General features: G+C 46.1%; 1 protein-coding gene across 1 annotated transcript in view; it reads right to left on the bottom strand.

Moving 5' to 3' along the window:
• Positions 1-20046, bottom strand: part of trappc10 (trafficking protein particle complex subunit 10) — a 49205-nt gene that overhangs the window by 28720 nt on the left and 439 nt on the right. The window contains exons 2-9 of the mRNA XM_048603114.1: positions 16626-16707; positions 9759-9894; positions 8321-8517; positions 7973-8168; positions 7007-7118; positions 6444-6691; positions 3094-3240; positions 1943-2057 (exon numbers count right to left, since the gene is read on the bottom strand). Of these exons, the coding sequence (XP_048459071.1) occupies positions 1943-2057; positions 3094-3240; positions 6444-6691; positions 7007-7118; positions 7973-8168; positions 8321-8517; positions 9759-9894; positions 16626-16707 (1233 nt within the window). The remainder of the gene's footprint in view (positions 1-1942; positions 2058-3093; positions 3241-6443; positions 6692-7006; positions 7119-7972; positions 8169-8320; positions 8518-9758; positions 9895-16625; positions 16708-20046) is intronic.

Raw genomic sequence — 20046 nt, 5'->3', positions numbered from 1 at the left:
CACCCACCTTCCTGCAAAAATGCCATCCCCTATTCCCAATTCCTTCGCCTCTGTCGCATCTGCTCCCGGGATGAGGCATTCCACTCCCAGACATCCCAGATGTCCTCGTTTTTCAAGGACTGCAACTTCCCCTCCGCAGTGGTCGAAAACGCCCTTGACCATGTCTCTCGCATTTCCCTCAACTCATCCCTCATACCCCCTCCCTGCAATAACAACCAAAACAGAATCCCCCTCGTCCTCACGTACCACCCCACCAACCTCCGGATCCAACGCATTATCCTCTGGCACTTCCACCATCTGCAATCTGACCCCACCACCAAAGACACTTCTCCCTCCCCACCCTTATCTGCTTTCTGGAGGGACCACTCTCTCCGTGACTCCCTTGTCCACTCCACACTCCCCACCAGCCTCACCATCCCCAGCACTTTTACCTGCAACTGCAGGAAGTGGTACACCTGCCCCTACACCTCCCACCTCACCCCCATCCCAGGCCCCAAGAAGACCTTCCACATCAAGCAGATGTTCACCTGCACATCTGCTAATGTGGTATACTGCATCCGCTGTTCCCGTTGTGGCCTCCTCTACATCGGGGAAACCAAGCGGAGGCTTGGAGACCGCTTTGTGGAACACCTACACTCAGTTCGCAGTAAACAACTGCACCTCCCAGTCGCGAACCATTTCAACTCCCCCTGCCATTCCTCGGACGACATGTTCATCCTGAGCCTCCTGCAGTGCCACAACGATGCCACCCGAAAGTTCAGGAACAGTATCTCATATTTCGCTTGGGAATCCTGCAGCCCAATGGTATCAATGTGCACTTCATAAGCTTCAAAATCTCCCCTCCCCCAACCGCATCCCAAAACCAGCCCAGCTCGTTCCTGCCTCTCTAACCTGTCTGTCCTTCCTCCCACCTCAAGCCCCATGCCCACCCCTACCTACCAGCCTCATCCCGCCTCCTTGACCTGTCTGTCCTCCCTGGACTGACCTATCCCCTCCCTAACTCCCCACCTACACTCACCTTTACTGGCTCCATCCCCGCCACTTTGACCTGTCTGTCGCCTCTCCATCTATCTGCTCCTTTATCCATCTTCCATCTGCCTCCCCCCATCTCTCTCTCTGTTTATTTCAGAATCCCCTTCCCCTCCCCCATTTCTGAAAAAAGGTCCAGACCCGAAACGTCAGCCTTCCTGCTCCTCTGATGCTGCTTGGCCTGCTGTGTTTATCCAGCTCTACACCTTGTTATCTCAGATTCTCCACCATCTGCAGTTCCTACTATCTCTCACAATTGTTGAGAAGTAGTGCTGTATTACCGAGTGTCCCCACAAGAGACCGCTGCAGCACACAGCATACAGACCAACAATCCTCCAGTCAGAGACAGGTGGCAGTGAAGAGTGAGAGACATATACAAACAATCCCAGTGTTACAGCAAACGAGGAACAGGAGCAGGCTATTCAGCCCCTCAAGCTTGCTCTGCCAGTTCATAAGATTGTGGCTAATCTAACTGTAACCTCAAACCCACATTCCCACCTAACCCCGATTACCTTCCAACACACTCTTGCTTAGCAAGGGTCTATCTACCTCAGCCTTACAAATAAACAATGGGGCCTTGCCACTGTTTCAAAGAATCAAGATCCTCAGAGAAAAACAAAAATCCTCATCTCTATCTCAGATGAGGGATCCCCACCCCTGCCTTCCCCACAATTTGATACATCCTTTCAACACTCACAGGTAGGACTCTGTCTGCTCACTCGGTGTTACTGCTGAATCCAGCACTCATTCCCAGGCAGCACCCTCTCAGTTAGCCCCCACTCACAACAAAACAACTCCAAGTCAAATTCATCACTTTGTACAAACCAAATACGTACTCAAACAGAGAGAGTGAGAGAGGGGCCTGTGCCAGAACAGGGGAGATAGACACAAAACATTGCAGGGAGCTATTTACCGGTTTCAGGGTGCTCAGCTCCCAATCCTGCTAAAACATCCACCGTCCTGTTCAGCTCTTCGGAATTTGGTCCTTTCTCCGAGATCAGACCACACAGGTAACCCAGAGACTGCAACTGATGGATTTACAGAGCACAGGGTTTATTGTAGACTAGGTCAGTGCAATGTCACATACACACAGCATGTCTAAGTAAACTAGCCGCCGAACTTGTGCTCCCAGAACATTAGAACCAGATGGACGCCAAGAGGCCTTTGAACAGAACTCCCTCCCAATCCATTAGGAGGTAAATGTAGCACCATATCAGCTCACATTGCGATGCCATGGGGCAATATGAGACATCACTCAGCAGCAAGGGAGAAGCTGAGAGATGGTCACCCAGCTGGAGACTGCCCTGGCTCACTCAGACAGGGTGTAGGCTCACCTCAGGCAATGACTTACTCCCAGCAGTTCCCTCCTATCCGTGTGTGTGTGTGGTGGTGGTAAGGTGGAGAAGAGGTATGGACTGGTAATGTTCATAGATGTAGGCTCTGGGGGCCAGGAAAATGTTAACTGCTAGTCTCTGATTATCCTTTAGAAGATGGTGGTGAACTGCCTTCCTGAACTGTGCCAGAACTGAAAAGACACCCAGTGGATTTTATGCTGCTTTTTGATAAACAGCTCTGCCATTTCATAGGACAGTTCACAGACAACCACATTGCTGTGGGTCTGGAGTTATGTGTAAACTGAACCAGGTAAGGACAATAGGGTTAAACGAACCCTAATCCCATCACAGGTTTCCTTCCCTAAAGAATGCTGGAGAAACAGAAGGCTTTCTACAATAACCCGGTAATTTGTTAATGTTAATTAGACCAGTGTTTTGTTGATTGAATCTGCATCAATCCCAGCATCAGTGTGGGCCTCTGGATTACCAGTCCAGGGACAGTACCACCATGGGACAACTTGACCGTCAATGCTTCATAAACATTAAGGATGAAAATTAGAAATAACTATTACTCCTGGTGTTGATTTAGATCATTTCAGCATATCATTACCATGGTGGAAGTCCACCCTCATTAGTGTGTTAATCTCATGGCTCTGGAACGTGTTTGTAACCCCAACCAGATAAGGAGTTCTGATCATAGCTCGACTCAGCTACCAAGACACTGAGGTACCTTTTCTGTAGCATAACTCCAAAGTCCGACAGTGTGGCAATAATTATTCTCCAACTGGACTTGATCACAACAGCCTTCAATTCTCTGCAGGACCTCAAGGCAGCTCAAGAAGACCCAGCAATCCAGGGCACCAATTGGAACAGAGACCTGGACAGGGAACCGACAAGTTACAGGGTCTCAGAAAGTTCACCATTAAGGAAGGGGCCACTCCATCCATTGTAACTATGCTCAGTCCCACCCTTTCATGTTGTCCTCATTGCCCTCAATTCCCATTGCATTTTACCTGATCAGACAATAACAAAATTCCCTCTTGAAAGACAAGATTGAACCTGCTTCCACTATGCGCTCAGGCAGAACATGCCTGATCAGAACGACTCACTGGAAACAAAATGAGTCCCACTTAATTTTGCCAATCACTTTAAACAAAGACATTCAAAGCAGTTGCAGCATATTCTCAAAGGGGAGTGTGAGAAGCCGGAGGCTGTTGTACACATTGGCCAGGATGACATAGTTAGGGAAAGGGTTGATACTTTGCACAGCGAATACAGGAAGTTAGGCAGGAGGTTAAAAAGCAGGACCTCAAAGGTAGTAATTTCTGGATTACCCCTGGTGCCACGTGCTAGTGGCAGTAGGAATAAAATAGGGCAGATAAATCAATGGCTGTAGAACTAGTGTAGTGGACAAGGGTTCAAATTTTGGATCACGGAGATCTCTTCTGGGGCAGAAAAGACTTGCTCAAAAGGGAATGTTTCACCTGAACTGGAAGGGGACTAATATTGAGGTAGGGTGACGTGCTGGTGCTATTTGGATGTGTGTGCACGTATGCGTGCGTTGGAATGGGGGAGGGGGAAATGCAGATCCCAAGTAGCAGTGACAACAGAAAGACAGAGTAGGATGGTTGAGAAGTTAAAGAGAGCAAGTTAATTAGAAAAGGCAGGCAAGTCCAAGGCAGAGAATGAAGTAACTGAAGAATTAAACTTCTTTTATTCCGATGCAAGGGGTCCTAGGAGGTAAGGGAGACGAACTCAGGGCCTGAAGAAGAGTAATAGCCAAAACGTTGACTGCTCCTCTCCTCCAGATGCTTCCTGGCCTGCTGTGTTCTTCCAGCCTCCTGCTTGTCTACCTTGGATTCCAGCATCTGCAGTTTTTTTTGTCTCAAACTCAGGGCATGACTGGGAACATGGGACATAGCTATTACAGAAACGTGGCTGAGGGAGGGATAGGACTGGCAGCTCAATCTTCCAGAGTTTAGATGTTACAGAAAGGGAGGCAAGAAAGGAAGGGGAGTGGTGTTTTTAAATTAGGGAAAACATTACTGCTATGTTTAAAGAGGATATTTCTGAGGGATTGTCCAGTGAAGGTATATGAATGGAACTCGGAAATAAGAAGGGGATGATCACCTTGATGGGATTGTACTACGGGCCCCCCCAATAGTCAGTGGGAAACTAACGAACAAATATATAGAGAGATCTCAGATATCTGTAAGAATAGTAGGGGATTTTAAATTTTCCAAAACATTAACTGAGACTGCCATAGCGTTAAAGGTTTGGTTGGTGAGGAGTTTGTTAAAACCTGACCTTCTTTTGTGAAATAAGGCAGGACAACTGACTGAAGTGGAAGTGGAGGAGCACTTTGGAACCAGTGACCACAATTCTATTACTTTTTAAATAGTTATGGAAAAGGATAGGCCTTGAATAAAGGTAAAAATTCTTAATTGGAGTAAGGCAATTTTTGATGGTACGAGGCAGGAACTTTCAAAAGTTGACTGGAGTAAACTGTTCGCAGATAAAGGGACTACTGACAGTGGGAGGTTTTCAAAAATGAGATAATGAAAGTTCAGAGGTAGTATGTTCCTGTTAGAGTGAAGGCTAAGGCTGGTAGGAGCAGGGAACAATCGATAAATATATTGGGGGTCTGGTCAAGAAAAGGGGGCTTATACTAGGTACAGACAACTGAATCAAGTGAATCTCTCGAAGATTATAAGGGGTGTAGGGGCGTTCTTAAGAGGGAAACCAGGAGGTAAAAAGGGGATATGAGGTAGCCTTGGCAGATATGGTTAAGGATAATGCAAAGACAGATTCTATAAGTACGTTAAAAGCAAAAGAGCAACTAGGGAGAAAATAGGGCCCCTTAGAGATCGACGAAGTCATCTATGTGTGGAACCACAGGAGATGGGAGAGATATTAAACAAACATTTCGCGTCAGCTTTTATTGTGGAGAAGGACATGGACACTAGGAAACTCGGGAATATAAATACTGATGTCTCGAAAACAGTCCACATTACAGAACAGGTGGTGTTGAAGGTCTTAAAAAACAAAGGTGGATAAATCTCTGGGTCCTGATCAAGTGTGTCCCTGGACATTGTGGGAAGTTAGGGTGGAAATTATGGGGCCCCTACCAGAAATCTTTGTATCATCTATAACCACAGGTGAAGTGTCAGAGCGTGGCTAATGTTGTGCTTTTACTTAAGAAAGGCTGTAAGGAGAAGCCTGGGAACTACAGACCAGTGAGTCTGACATTTAGTGGTGAGTAAGTTGTTGGATGGGATTCTGAGAGACAAGGACTGATTAGGGATAGTCAGCATGTGCGTGGGAAATCATGTCTCACAAACTTGATTGAGTTTTCTCAGGACATAACTAAAAATATTGATGAGTGCTGAGTGGTAAACATTGTCTACATGGACTTTAGTAAAGCCTTTGACAAGGTTCCGCATGGCAGATGGATAGTAAAGTTCAATCACTTGGGATTCGGGAAGAGTTTGCCAATTGGATACAAAATTGGCGTGATGGTGGGAGACAGAGGATGGTGGTGGAGGATTTTTTTTTGGACTGGAGGCCTGTGACCATTGGGTTCGGAGCTGATTCCACTTTTGTTTGTCATTTACATAAAGAATTAGATGAAAATTTAGGAAGCATAATTAGTAAATTTGCAGATGATACCAAAATTGGTGGTATAGTCAACCGTGAAGAAGTTTATTTAAGATTACATAAATTAAATTCAATGTTCTCCCTCAGAGGGTCTTGAGCCTTTGGAACTCTCTTCCTGAAAAGACAGGGAAGCAGAATCCTTGAATGTTTTTAAGCTCTTTAATGATGAATTCTATCACCTTCCCTATGACAGACACTAAGCTAGCTAGCCTTTAGTTTTCTGTTTCTTCTGGTCTCCCTCTGTTTTGGAATAAAGGACTTACTACTTTCCAATCTAATGGGGCCTTCCCTCTGACATCCTTTCCCATCAGCTGTGTTACAAGAGAATGAGAAAATCCTGAGATCTCATCATTAAACTCATTTTCAGTGATAGTCTCCCCACATTCTTCGCTAGACTGAGCGGAGAGGCCAGTCGGCAGGTACCTCAAGCAGCTTCAGCTCCTGGACACAGTTGTGTAGAAGCTCAAGGGCTCGCTGTGCTACCTCCCACGGTCTCTGCAGGAAGACGAGCAGAGTGCACTGCCTTGAGAATAGATAGCTACGCAGATCCAGCAGGGTGGCCTTGTTCTTCTGGATCAGCTCCCTCTTCTCCATGTCGATTGGTTTGCGAAGCACCAGCCCATTCCAGCTTCGAACCGGCTGGCAGAAAGAGGTCAGCCAATTGGCTCCATCTGAAATACAAGGGAACAGGAGCAAACATCAGCAAACATCAGACAGGCCAGGATTAGGCAGGTTTATCCAGATCACCTCAGGGGCGAGGGATGAAGAATGAGACATAGTTTGGGAAATGTGGGGAGGCAATATTTGGCTGTAATATTTAGTTTATCTTGTCAAGCGTGCATTCTCGCTTATACGCTCATTTCCTTCGACCCTCAGGACTGAAGCTACTTTTGAAACCCTTTAGCTGTTAGTGGGGTGCTAAGTCAGTTGTGGACAGTTCAGGATCCCTTCTCTGCTTAACTGGGGAAAGCCAAACTAACACTCACCTCCAGCACCATAGTTGACCACATATTGTGTGAAGAGTGCATCGAGTTCATCATACTGCACTAGGGCGTCCTCAAACTGTTGCAACATCTCGAACACAAACGCCAACTCTTCCTTCACAAGAAACAGAAACATTATCAGCAACGCTGAACACACACACACACACACACACACACACACACACAATCACCTGTCACGTTTGTACATGACACACAGCAACTGCTCTGTACTGCTGGAGGGAGTGAGGGCTGTAGCAGTGCACTGGCTACAGGGTGAACATTCTTCACATCTCAGGGGATGTGGGGGGAGAAGGAAAGAGAGAAAGAGAGACAGAAACAGAGAGATGGGAGGGAAGAGAGTCCGAGACACAGTCATGCAGCATGGAAACAGACTCTTTGGTCCAACTCATCTGCGCTGACCAGGTGGAACCTAGTCCCATTTGCCAGCATTTGGCCCATATCCCTCTAAACCTTTCCTACTCATTTACTTATCCAGATGCCTTTTAAGTGTTGTATTTGTACCAACCTCCACCACTTCCTCCGGCAGCACATTCCATACACGCACCACCTTCTGCAGGAAAATGTTACCCCTCAGGCTCCTTTTAAATCTTTCCCCTCTCACCTTAAAGAAAGGAAGTGTCAGGGAGAAAGGGCCACAGAAAAAGAGTTGGAGGGACACAGAGTGAGCTTCCTTGGAGAAAAAGACAGCGCGAGACGGCGAGAGACAACAAAAGCGAGAAAAATAAGCCCACAGTAGATCGCAGTTCATATTACTCTCTTCCCTTCACTTAATCTTGCTGGAAAACACAGACACTCCAGGCCTCATGCAGGGCTCCATGACAGCTCCTGCTCCCAGTGAATCAGCTTTTGCTGCTTCAGTCAAACACAACCAGGCTGATAGGCAACATTTTCCTCTTTTGGCAGTGAGAGAAAATCTGAATGAACTGTCCTAGACTCGGGCAACCGTACCTGAACCATGAAATATTCACAGAAACTCCAGCCTGCCTCTGTCCTCTTCTCTCTCATGGTTCTCATCTCATCCTCAAATTTTCCCAGGTTCTTGGTAAATGACATAAGCAACAGAGTGCGGAGCTTAGTGAAGAACGCATTCCAAGATTCCTGAGTGCGGGAAGAATCCTTCAGGGGATCTGTCAGCACTACACATCTGTCAGAGAAAAGGACAAGTCAGAAAGAGAGACAGGCGGACTTGCTCCTGACTGTAGACACGGCCAGGTTAGGAAATTACAGGCAGAGCAACGATTTCCATTCGGGGCTGGAATTTTTGCGATGAGGGTGAGAAACAGTGGATTCTGCTACCTGTCACTTTGTTTGTTGCAGAAGTCATTTCTGATCTTGTCGACGATTGATGTCCGCGGGAGAATGTTGGTTTTATTCTTTTTTTTGGCATCACTCTCCACAACAACAATCAGCCAATCAGAGCTGCTGTAAGCTTTTAAAATGTTTTGCCATTTTGTGATCTCATCCTTTGCAGTTGCTTTGTAAACCTCAGTGTCCTAGAACATTGAAATTAAAGAATACGTTTCACATACCACACAGGGATATAGTACTGCACAGCCCATAGCAAGGCCATCACCTCTGGCTGTGGTCTCTCACTCAGTCGAGGGGACTATACACAATCGGTCAAGTTATTACTTAACATCACCCCTCACCAGAATTGTACTCCAGCACAATCTGCAACCTCACGGCCTGGCATATCCCCCACTCAACCATTACCATCAAGCCAGGGGCTCTACCTGGTTCAATGGACAGTGCAGGAGGGCATGCCAGAAGCAGCACCAGGCATACCTGAAAAATGAGGCATCAACCTGGTGAAGCCACCAAACAGGGCTGCTTGTGTGCAGAATATCGAGTCTATCTCAAAATTAGAATCAAGTCATTCAGAAGTGAAGTGAGGAAGCATCTTAAACACAATGTTTTCAGGAAGGCATTAGACAGTTGTCAGGGTTAACAGGGATCAAAGGAAGAAAGTGCAACAGGGGACTGAGTTGAATGATCAGCCATGACCATATTAAATGGTGGAGCAGGCTTGAAAGGCCGACTGGCCTACTCCTGCTATTCTGCTTTGTTTCTTTTAATTTTATATGGTTCTAACAGTGTAAGGAGACACAGATAAGCAAATCCACAACCAATGGATCAGATCTAAGCTCTGCAGTCCTACCACATCCAGTCATGAATGGTAGTGTACGATTAAACGACTCACTGGAGGAGGCGGCTCCACAAATATCCCATCCTCAATGATGGAAGAGCCCAGCACATCAGTGCAAAAGATAAGGCTGAAGAATTCACAGCAATCTTCGGCCAGAAGTGCTGAATGGATGACCCATCTCAGCCTCCTCCAGTGGTCCCCAGCATTACAGATAACAGTCTTCAGCCAAGTCGATTCACTCCACGTGATATCAAGAAACGGTTGGAGACATTAGATACTGCAAAGGATACCGGCCCTGACAACATTCAGACAACAGTACTGAAGACATGTGCTCCAGAGCATGCCGCTCCCCTAGCCAAGCTGTTCCAGTACAGTTACAACTCTGGTATCTACCCGACAATGTGAAAAGTTACCCAGGTATGTCCTGTACACAAAAAGCAGGACAAATCCAATCCAGACAATTACCGCCCCATCAGCCCCACTCTCAATCATTGGTAAACTGATGGAAGGCGTCATCAACAGTGCGACCAAGCAGCACGGTTCAGCGACACTGACTGACACAGGTACACACAGATCACTATTACTCACACAGCAGTCTGTCCAGAATAGGTGCAGGAAAGGGAAGGTTAAAAGCGCTCGGTTTCCTTCTTTAGGTATCAGCTCTTCTTTAAACTGAACAAAATTCGCTTCAAGGTGGATCATCTTTGGTGGCCGCCCATAGGACCTGGAACAGAGGAGGGAAAATAAAATTAAACATTTGGCTGCCTCACGGTCTCGGAGCAGCTGAGAGCTGAACCTCTCCCTCCCTCTTTCTCTGACCAACCAAGAGCCTAGACCTTCACTTTATCTCTCCCTGACCAGCCGAAAACTGCCTCAATCCCACTCGACTTCAATGACCTTCCCAGGAAGTGCTTTGTGGGCTAATCTCATCAATCTCCATTTCATCCAGCTCAGCCTTCTCAGTGTGGAACCTGTGCACTCTGCCTATGCATTAGCACTGACTGCTTGTCCATGCTTCTTCCTCTTGAATGTCCGTTCACCTGGGAGTGAGACCCTTTCACATGAATGTGAGTGGTTACACTTATTGCACAGCCTTGGGAGAAAACTGGCTGAGGGTTGATGACACTTTCCTTCTCAATACAACAGTTATGGTGTGGTGTCTCAATGGTACAACTCTGAGGGGAGTACAGGAGCAGAGGGACCATGAGGTTCACATGCATGATACTCTGAAGGTAGCCATGTATGTTTTTTTGATTCACTCGTGGGAGGTGAGTGTTGCTGGCTGGGCCAGCATTTATTGCCTGTTCCTTGCTGCCCCTTGGGAAGGTGACAGTGAGCTGCTGTCTTGAACTGCTGCAGTCCATGTGCTGTGGGTTGATGCACAATGCCCTAGGGAGGGAATTCCAGGATTTTGACCCAGTGACAGTGAAGGCACAGCGATATACTTTCAAGTCAGAACGGTGAGTGGCTTGAAGCGGAGCTTGAAGGGGGAGGTGGGTTCCCACGTATCTGCTGCCCTTGTTCTTCTGGATGGGAATGGCTGTGGGTTTGGAAAGTCCGTCTGAGGATCTTTGGTAAATTTCTGCAGTGCATCTTGTAGATGGTACACACTGCTGTTAGTGAGCGTCGGTGGTGGAGGGAGTGAATGCTTGTGGATGTAGTGCCAATCGAGCGGGCTGCTTTGTGCTGGATGGTGTCAAGCTTCTTGAGTGTTGTTGGGGCTGCACTCATCCAGGCAAGTGGGGAGTATTCCATCACACTCCTGACTTGTGCCTTGTAGATGCAGACAGGCTTTGAGGAGTCAGGAGGCGAGTTACTTACTGCAGTATTCCTAGCATCTGACCTGGTCTTGTACCCACTGTATTTATACAATGAGTCCAGTTCAGTTTCTGATCAACAGTAACCCCAGGATGTTGACAGTGAGAGATTCAGTGATGATAATGTGATTGAATATCAAGGAATGATGGTTAGATTGTGTGGCACGAATATTACTGCCACTTGTCAGCCTACGCCTGGATTGTGTCCATATCTTTTTAGATTTGAACATGAACTGCTTCAGTATGGTGCTGAACATTCTGCAATTATCAGTGAACATCCCCACTTCTGACCTTCCCTCCACCATAAGGTCAGTAATGAAGCAGCTGAAGATGGTTGGGACTACGACACTACCCTGAGGAACTCCTGCAGTGATGTCCTGGAGCTGAGATGACTGACCTCCAACAACCACAATCTTCCTATGTGTCAGGTATGACTCCAACCACACTCCAAGAACAAAAGGCTATGACAAAAAGTGATGTGCAAAAGAAGCAAGTGTACTGCAAAACAAAACCTCTTCACACAGCGAGTAGTCAGGACATGTACTACACTACCTGGAAACGTGATGGAGGCAGGTTCAACTGACACATTCGAGAGAGGCACTGGATGATTATTTGGAAAGAAATTTTTTCAGGGCAGGGAAAAAAATGCAGGAGATTGGCACTTGGTAATAATTGAGGTTGTTGAGGTTGGTTGGCTTGCCGAGCTGGTTTGTTGTTTTGCAGACGTTTCGTTACCATGCTGGGTAACATGCTCAGGGTAGCCTCCGATGAAGCGTCGGTGTGTTTTCCCGCTTGGTTTTTAAACTCTGGGGTCCGTTGAGATGGATTGCCTCACTTCTGGTTTTCCTTCATAGTAGAATGTATATGGGGTCGAGTTCAATGTGTTTATTAATAACTTGCTTCATAGAGTGCCATACTTCCAGGAATTCTCATGCCTGTCTCTGCCTAGCCTGTCCCAGGATCTTGGTGTTGTCCCAGTCGAAGTGGTGGCTCTCCTTGTCCATGTGGATTGAGATGAGTGAGTATTGGTCGTGTTTTTTTGTAGCCAGTTGGTGTTCATGTACTCTTGTTGTTAGTTTCCTTCCTGTTTGTCCGATGTAGTGTTTCTCGCAGTCTCTGCGGGGAATCTTGTAGGTGACATTGGTCCTGTCCATGGTGGGGAGTGGGTCTTTAGTTCGGGTGAGCAATTGTCATAGGGTTGATGTGGGTTTGTGTGCCACTCTGATGCTCAGCGGTCGTAGGAGTCTTGTGGTGAGTTCCGACGTGTTTCTGATATAGGGTAGTGCGAGGAGTGTGTCGGGCCATGTAGTGTCTTTCCGATGCCGTTCGTGTGGGCATCTTCTGACCCAGTTCTTTGGATATCCATTATCCTTGAATACTTGGAAGAGGTATTCTTCTTCTTCTTCCTGGCGTAGTTCAGTGTTGCTGCAGTGTGTTGTTGCCCTTTTAAATAGTGTTCGCACGCAGCTTTGTTTGTGTGTGCTGGGACGGTTACTGTTAAAGTTCAGTACCTGGTCTGGGTGAGTGGCTTTTCGGTGTACTTTCGATTGCAGTTCCCCATTTGTCTTGCGCTCTACCGTGACATCCAAGAATGGGAGCCGTTTGTTCTTCTCCTCCTCTCTGGTAAATTTTATTCCAGTGAGGGAGTTGTTTATAAGTTTGTGTGTCTCCTCTAATTTGGTCTGTTTAATGATGACAAAGGTGTCATCTACGTAGCGTATCCACAGTTTGGGTTGGATTTGCAGAAGGGCAGTCCTTTCTAGTCTTTGCATCAGTGCTTCTGCTATGAGTCCGGAGATAGGTGATCCCATGGGCGTCCCGTTGATTTGTTCATATGTTTGGCCGTTGAAAGTGAAGTGGGTGGTCAGGCATAGGTCCAATAGTTTGAGCATGTTGTCCTTGGAGATGGTTTCACTGGGGTCTTGCTCTTGTTCCAGTAATGTTGTCATTGTTTCCCTTGCTAGTGGTATGTCTATTGATGTGAATAGAGCAGTGACATCAAACGATATCATGGTCTCTTCGTCCTCTATCTTTATGTCTTTGATGGAGCTGAGGAATCCTTGGGCTGAGTGGATGGAGTGGGGTGACTTGTTGACTAGGTGCCTGAGTCTTCTTTGTAGTTCTCTGGCTAATCTGTGCGATGGAATGCCTGGCAGGGAGACTATGGGTCTGAGGGGGACTTCCGGCTTGTGCACTTTAGGAAGGCCGTAGAATCTGGGTGTGTTGGTTCCTTCGGGTTTCATTCTTAGGAAGTCTGTTTTGTTGATCTGTCCTGTTTGTTTAAGTTTTTGTAGAGTGGAGAGGATTTTGTTGCCTAGTTGTGGGGTCGGGTCAATTTGTACTGGTCGGTATGTGTTCTCTTCGGCGAGCAGTGCTTGTGCTTTGGAGATGTCGTCCCTTTTATTCATTATCACTGTCATGCGCCCTTTGTCTGCAAGTAGTATAGTGATGTTCTTGTCCTTCTTTAATCCGTCCAGGGCTTGTCTTTCCCTTTACTTGGTAACTTGGTAATAATGATGATTTGAAGAGCAGGTGCAAGCACTGTGAGCTGAGTAGCCTTTTTCTGTGCCATAGTGATTCTGTAATCCCTTCAGCCTTCGACTCATGAACACCAAAATCCCTCTGCACCTCAGTGTTTTGTAGTTGTTCTCTTTTTAATTAATACTCTGCATTTTATTCCTCCTGCCATACTGAACAATTTTATGTTTTCCAGCATTACATTTCATCTGTCGGATTTCTCCCCACTCAGACCCATTTACACAGATTGGCTGGCTAGCAATAAACAATCTCGGCTGTTACCCCCATCACTGTGAGCTCCTATTTTAATGTGGTATCTTGTCAAACATTTTCTAGAAACCCAAATATGGTATGTCTTCATTCACATGATCCACAGAGCATGTTGCTCCTTCAACAGTGTTCCAATATATCAGCTAAATACAATTTCCTTTGCATAAAACCATGCTACTCTTCCAATTTCATTATATGCCCAGTTATAACCTCCTTAAAAATCAAGTCTAACATCTTCCCCATGACAGATGTCACATTAGCGAGTCTATAGTTCCCTGTTTTGTTCCTCCCTCCCTTGAATAAAGTTGTGATATTTCTAAATACATTTCTACAAACATATTTCTACTTTCCAGTCTGATGGAAACTTTCCAGAATCTCGCTAAATTAGGAAAATTAATACCTATCCATCAACTAACAATCTCATTAATCATCGCTTTTAAGAAATGAGGTCAAAGTCCATCAGACTCCAGCGTCCAGTCAACCCACAACTCCATCAGTTTACTCATTACCACGGGCATAGAGACTGTAATTTCACATCTTCCTTTTGGCTGCTTAATTGGCCACAACCACTCAAATGGATATGGCAGGACTGCAGAGATTAGATCTGAACTGTTGGCTGAGATCGCTTAGCTCTGGTTATCACTTGCTGCTTTCACTTTTTGGCATGCAAGTAGTCTTGTTTGTTAGCTTCACCAGGTTGATTCCTCATCTTCAGGTATGCCTGGTGCTGCTCCTGGCATTGTCCTCCTGCACTCACCATTGAGCCAGGGTAGCTCCCCTGGTTCGATGGTAATGGTAGAATGGCGGCTAAAAGTTGTAATGGTTAAGAAGGCTTTTAGGATCCTTGGGTTAAGAAAGAGAGGCATAAGAGTAGAAAAGCAAGACAGTGATGCCACACCTCTACAAAATCATTGGTCAGACCGCATTTGGAGTATTGTGTTAGTTCTTTCAGGAAGGATGTTAAAGCCCTGGAGTGCAAAGGAGATTTACCAGAATGATACCAGAAATGAGGGCTTTTATATACAAGTAAAGATTAGAGAGATTAGGCATATTTGAAAGTGATGAAATTAGGGGGCTACAGAGATATAAAAACCAAAAGAACTGCGGACACTGTAAGTCAGGAACAAAAACAGAAGTTGCTGGAAAAGCTCAGCAGGTCCAGCAGCATCTGTGAAGAGAAAATCAGAGTTAACATTTCAGGTTCAGTGACCCTTCCTCAGAAAGATATATCCAAGAGATGTAGCCTTGATAGCATGCCATGATGTGGTGGTGCCAGTGTTGGACTGGGGTGGACAAGGCTTGTGACGGCAAATAAACTTGTTGGACTGTAACCTGGTGTCGTGTGACTTCTGACCTTGATAGTATGCAGACAACTGGTCCAGCTATTCAGGAGCAGATCTAGCTGAGCCAATAAACGTCCAACTCTTCCACCTATTCTTACACAATCATCCTGGGACATAAAGCTAACCCTGGCTTCTTTCCTCAAATTAAAACAAATAGTCTTACTTGCCTACGCCACCTCACCCTCCAACAGCAAGTGTGAGGAGCACATGGAGGTACTTTACCTTAAGATCGCGCTATTGCTGTTTACCTCACTTTCTTTAGTACATCAAGCTAATCTTCACACACTGCTCCCCCAAACTTATCCAACACTGCAACACACACATCTTTCTACAGTTCCTCTCCCAATCTGGGCATCAACGGACTTGGGGAAAAGGCAGGAAAGCAGAGTGGAAGATCATCAGATCAGCCACAATCTCATTGAATGGCATGGGTTGAATGGCCTAATTCTCCTACATTTTAGGAATTTGGAAGTGCTTCATCAAGCATGATTTCTTTCTTAAACTGATTTGCAGGACCTGGGCAGCATTGGCAATCTCAGCATTTACTGCTTGTCTCTTCAGTGATCCTGCTAAGCTGGTGATAGATGAAGGCAGTTAATATCTGATCATGATCCTGTGGGACTGGAGTCACATGTAGCCCGGGCTGGATGAGGAAAGCGGGCGGGCTTCCCTCCCTAAGCTGAATTGCATCAATGCGAACACACGTTCACTGGACTGTCAGTCCCAGGATTTCAGTTAGTACCATAACGACAAAATGGACAAAGTCTGGACGATGGCAGTGACTCCCTTAACGCTCAAGCAGTGGATATAGTACCCTGGAAAATCACCAGAGATTCTTCTTGGCGAGGCAATGGTTCTATACAGCATGGATTGGGCAGAAGTGGATCCAAGGCTGAAATAGAAACAAAAAATGCCAGACATCCTGAATGGATCACAGAAGACGGCCAACTGCTTCAGGTCGGGTGACCTTTCAACAGAATAACAACTCACCCAAAAACAGTAATTCTGTTTCTGTCTACAGACTCCTCCTGACCTGTTGAGCATTTCCAGCATTTTCTGTTGTTATTTCAGATTTCTAGCGTCCACTGTTTTTTCATTTAGGATCTAACTCTGGCTGTGCCAATTTGGGGCACTTTCCTCAGGGAAAGGCAAGGAAATAACTGTGGGGGAGGGGGGAGGAGAGAGAGGAGGAGGGGGGATGGGGGGTGGATGTGGGGATGGAGGGTCGTGGGCCATAGACTGAAGCAGGACAGGGGAACGAACCAATCTTGCAGGAATATAGTTTTCTGGAAAGCAGCGTGGTAAATCCGTCTCCTGCCAGGACTCCTCTCACAGACTCAGGGAAAGAACAAAGCAATGGCACCCACATACTAAGGACAGTCACTGAGCTCTGTAGAATGCAAATGGTTTGATGTTCTAAGCATGAGTCTGTGACCTACAGCGTTTTGCAGTCTGCTGACAGCTAATCAAATAGGCAAATGGAGGATAAACTATTCCAGATACTATACCTTCTCCATTCCATTGGCTCTCGTGGAAGTTGCTGCATGAGTATTGAGTAAACAGAGGAGAAGAGGGCTTGGTCGCCTGCACCTAAACACAGAGAGAAAAAGAGAGCGAAACCATTAAGGACTTGGCTCACAACCTCCACTAGTCAGAAACAAAATCCCTCTGCAACCATCAACTGCTCAGCAAAGCCGGTTTCCTCTCAACCCAGTGAAACTGTGAGCTCTCCCTCATATCATGGCAGCCCTCATTATGATAAATGTCTGAGAGGACACAGTGAGTGACATGTTGGCTCAGTGGTTAGCACTGCTGCCTCACAGCACCAGGGAATCTGGCTTCAATTCCACCCTTGGGAGATTATCTGTATGGAGTTTGTACGTTATCCTTGTGTCTGCATGAGTTTCCTCTGGGTGTTCCGGTTTCCTCTCACTGTCCAAAGATGTGCAGGTTAGGTGCATTAGCCATGCTAAATTGCCCATAGCGTTTAGGGATGTGCGGGCTAGGTGGGTTAGCAATGCGAAATACAGGGTTACGGGGTTAGGGTAGGATGCTCTTCAGAGGATTGGTGCAGACTCAATGGGCTTAATGGCCTCTATGTGTACTGAAGAGAGTCTATGATTATATGACATCACCAGCTGTAATTGGAGTCCATCTGCCCATTCACACACCCAAACAGAGCAGAATGCAGTAACTGTCTTTACCCTTGCATTTCAAAGAAGGTGTTGCACTCTGTTACTCTGTATATAAGTCACCTAAACCCCTCAATTAGATTCTAGTCTGTAACTCACTCCCAGTTTTTTGTTATTCCATATATTAATCCATCCAAACCCCTCAACTAGATTCTAGCCTGTACGTAACTCACTCCCGGGTATCTGCTTTTCTATGAATAAACCACCTTGCATCACTTGATTAGATTCCAATCTGTAAGTGATTCCTGGGTGTCAGCACCAAGGTTTTACATTGGGAATTCTAAATAATAGAGGGCACACATGTCAATGTTGAGGTCAACAAACATGGGATTTTGAACAAGATTGTGAAGTAGATGCTTTCGGTCTTCCCAAATTTCTATTGAGGCTTTTGAGACCAAGGTTAATGTTTATGGAATTCGAGGGAATGTTGTCTGAGTGAGATCAGAAGTCTCTGCTCAGGTTACAGCCAAGGTGAATGATGAAAGAGTCATGCTCATAAGCTGGTGATGTGGGAGCAAGCTGCATGTACAGAACAGGTAGAGAGACATCCTGATTCTGATTTGCGACTTTGAATTCAGAGTGTTTTAGGGGCAATGACTGGCTGAAACCTGAACAGCCAATTTCCAAAACGAACACAGACAGATAGCACAGATTTAGGAAGTGATACAGCACTATAGGATTGGAGAGGGAAGTGAGTGTTGAAATGGGGCAGTGAGGACAATATTGTAAATGTCAGGTTTCCTGAAGGCAGCAACGATTGCAATTCTGAAAGAGGCAGGAGCCAAGGAGAGGGAAGTATTTCTCACGGTTATCAAATTTGAACTAACCCATGGACAGCTAAACAAATAGAAACTAAGAGCAGGAGTAGGCTGTTCAGCCCTTTGAACCATTCAATATGATCATGGGGAGGTGATGGCCTAGTGGTATTAGCACTGGACTGTTAATCCAGAGACCGCAGTTGATGGTGGAATTTAAAAATCAATAAAAATCTGAATTAAGAATCTAATGATGCCCATGAACCCATTGTCGATTGTCAGAAAAGCCCATCTGGTTCACTAATGCCCTTTAAGGAAGGAAACTGCCATCCTTACGTGGTCTGGCCTACACATGACACCAGACCCATAGCAATGTGGTTGACTCTTACCCATCCTTTGAGCAATTAGGGATGGGAAACAAATGCTGACCTAACCAGTGATGTCCTCATCCCATGAAATGGTTAAAAAAAAGACTGTTTCTTCATCTCATTGCCATATTACTGCTTTCTCCCAACACATCTTGAAGTCTTTCAAATCTAACAATTATCCTGCTAATTCTTGAATATACTTGGTCGATGACTTTGTCTCCACAGCCTTCTGTGGTAGAGAATTCCACAGGATTGCTACACTCCGAGTGAAGAAATGTTTCCTATCTCGGTCTGAAATGGTCTAGCCTGTATCCTATTTTGCATGGAGAGAGAGGGAATCATGAGGAATTCGATATTCAGAGCAAGAGGCATCAACTTAACATTAAAACTGACAATAGAACCACAGGAAGGTGAAAAAGTTCTGAAGAAGGGTCACTGGACTCGAAACGTCAGCTCTGCTTACTCTCCACAGATGCTGCCAGGCCTGCTGAGAGTCACCAGCACTTGTATTTGTTTTGTAATCAAAAAACAAATACATGACAGAACAGGAGATGCACTGCCCTAGGGAGAAGACAGGCATGGTAGTGGGGAGGCAGTGCATGTGTACCATGCTCTCGAGGAGGGCGCAGTGGGTAGGTTAAGATCAGACACAACTGACCTGACGGAGGCTGGGAGCAGGTGTAAAGTGAATCGAGCGATGGAGAAGATGAAAGGATGGAAATGCAGACAGTGATGAAGGATGATGTGGAGACAACAGACTAACAGGATCAGCTCGATGGTATGAATGGCCAGGCCAAGGAATGACATCACAAATCAGGTAGAACATGGGGCTGTTGTCAAGAGCAACACATTGTCCAGCTGAAATGATGCCAGTTCAACATGGGGGAGAAAGAACAGCAAAGTCAAAGAAAACTCGTGTGAACGAGCGTCAGTGCAGCTTGGCAGGATTAAACAGCTCAACAGTAAGTATCAATTCAGACAGGGATTACGGACATCTAGTGATAAACACCCTCTCTTCCACATTGCACAGGAAAACAATACAACAATGATACAAAAATAATCAAAGCTAAAAGCGGAGCACAGAGTGTAGAGAAACTTATCACTATCTGATACTGGCAGAACTGTCCCCACCGGTACTGTACCCCAGTGTTATACAGCGACAGACCTGTCACCACCAGTACTGTACCACAGTGTTATACAGCGACAGACCTGTCACCACCAGTACTGTACCACAGTGTTATTCAGGAACAGACTTGCCCCCATCAGTACTGCACGCCAGTGGTATACAGAGACAGACCTGTCCCCACCGGTGCTGTACCCCAGTGTTATACAGTAATATGCCTGTCCCCACCAGTAACCTACCCTAGTGTTATACAGCGACAAATCCGTCCCCACCGATACTGTACTCCAGTGTTATACAGGGACAGACCTGTCCCCACCAGCACTGTACCCCAGTGTTATACAGAGACAGACCTGTCCCCATCAGTACTGTACCCCAGTGTTATACAGAGACAGACCTGTCCCCATCAGTACTGTACCCCAGTGTTATACAGGGTCAGACCTGTCCCCACCGGTACTGTACCCCAGTGTTATACAGGGACAGACCTGTCCCCA

This window comes from Rhincodon typus, chromosome 11 (genome assembly GCF_021869965.1).
Source record: "Rhincodon typus isolate 14 chromosome 11, sRhiTyp1.1, whole genome shotgun sequence".
In the NCBI taxonomy this organism is placed as follows: Eukaryota; Metazoa; Chordata; class Chondrichthyes; order Orectolobiformes; family Rhincodontidae; genus Rhincodon; species Rhincodon typus.
This window is presented reverse-complemented; position numbering and strand designations above follow the sequence as displayed.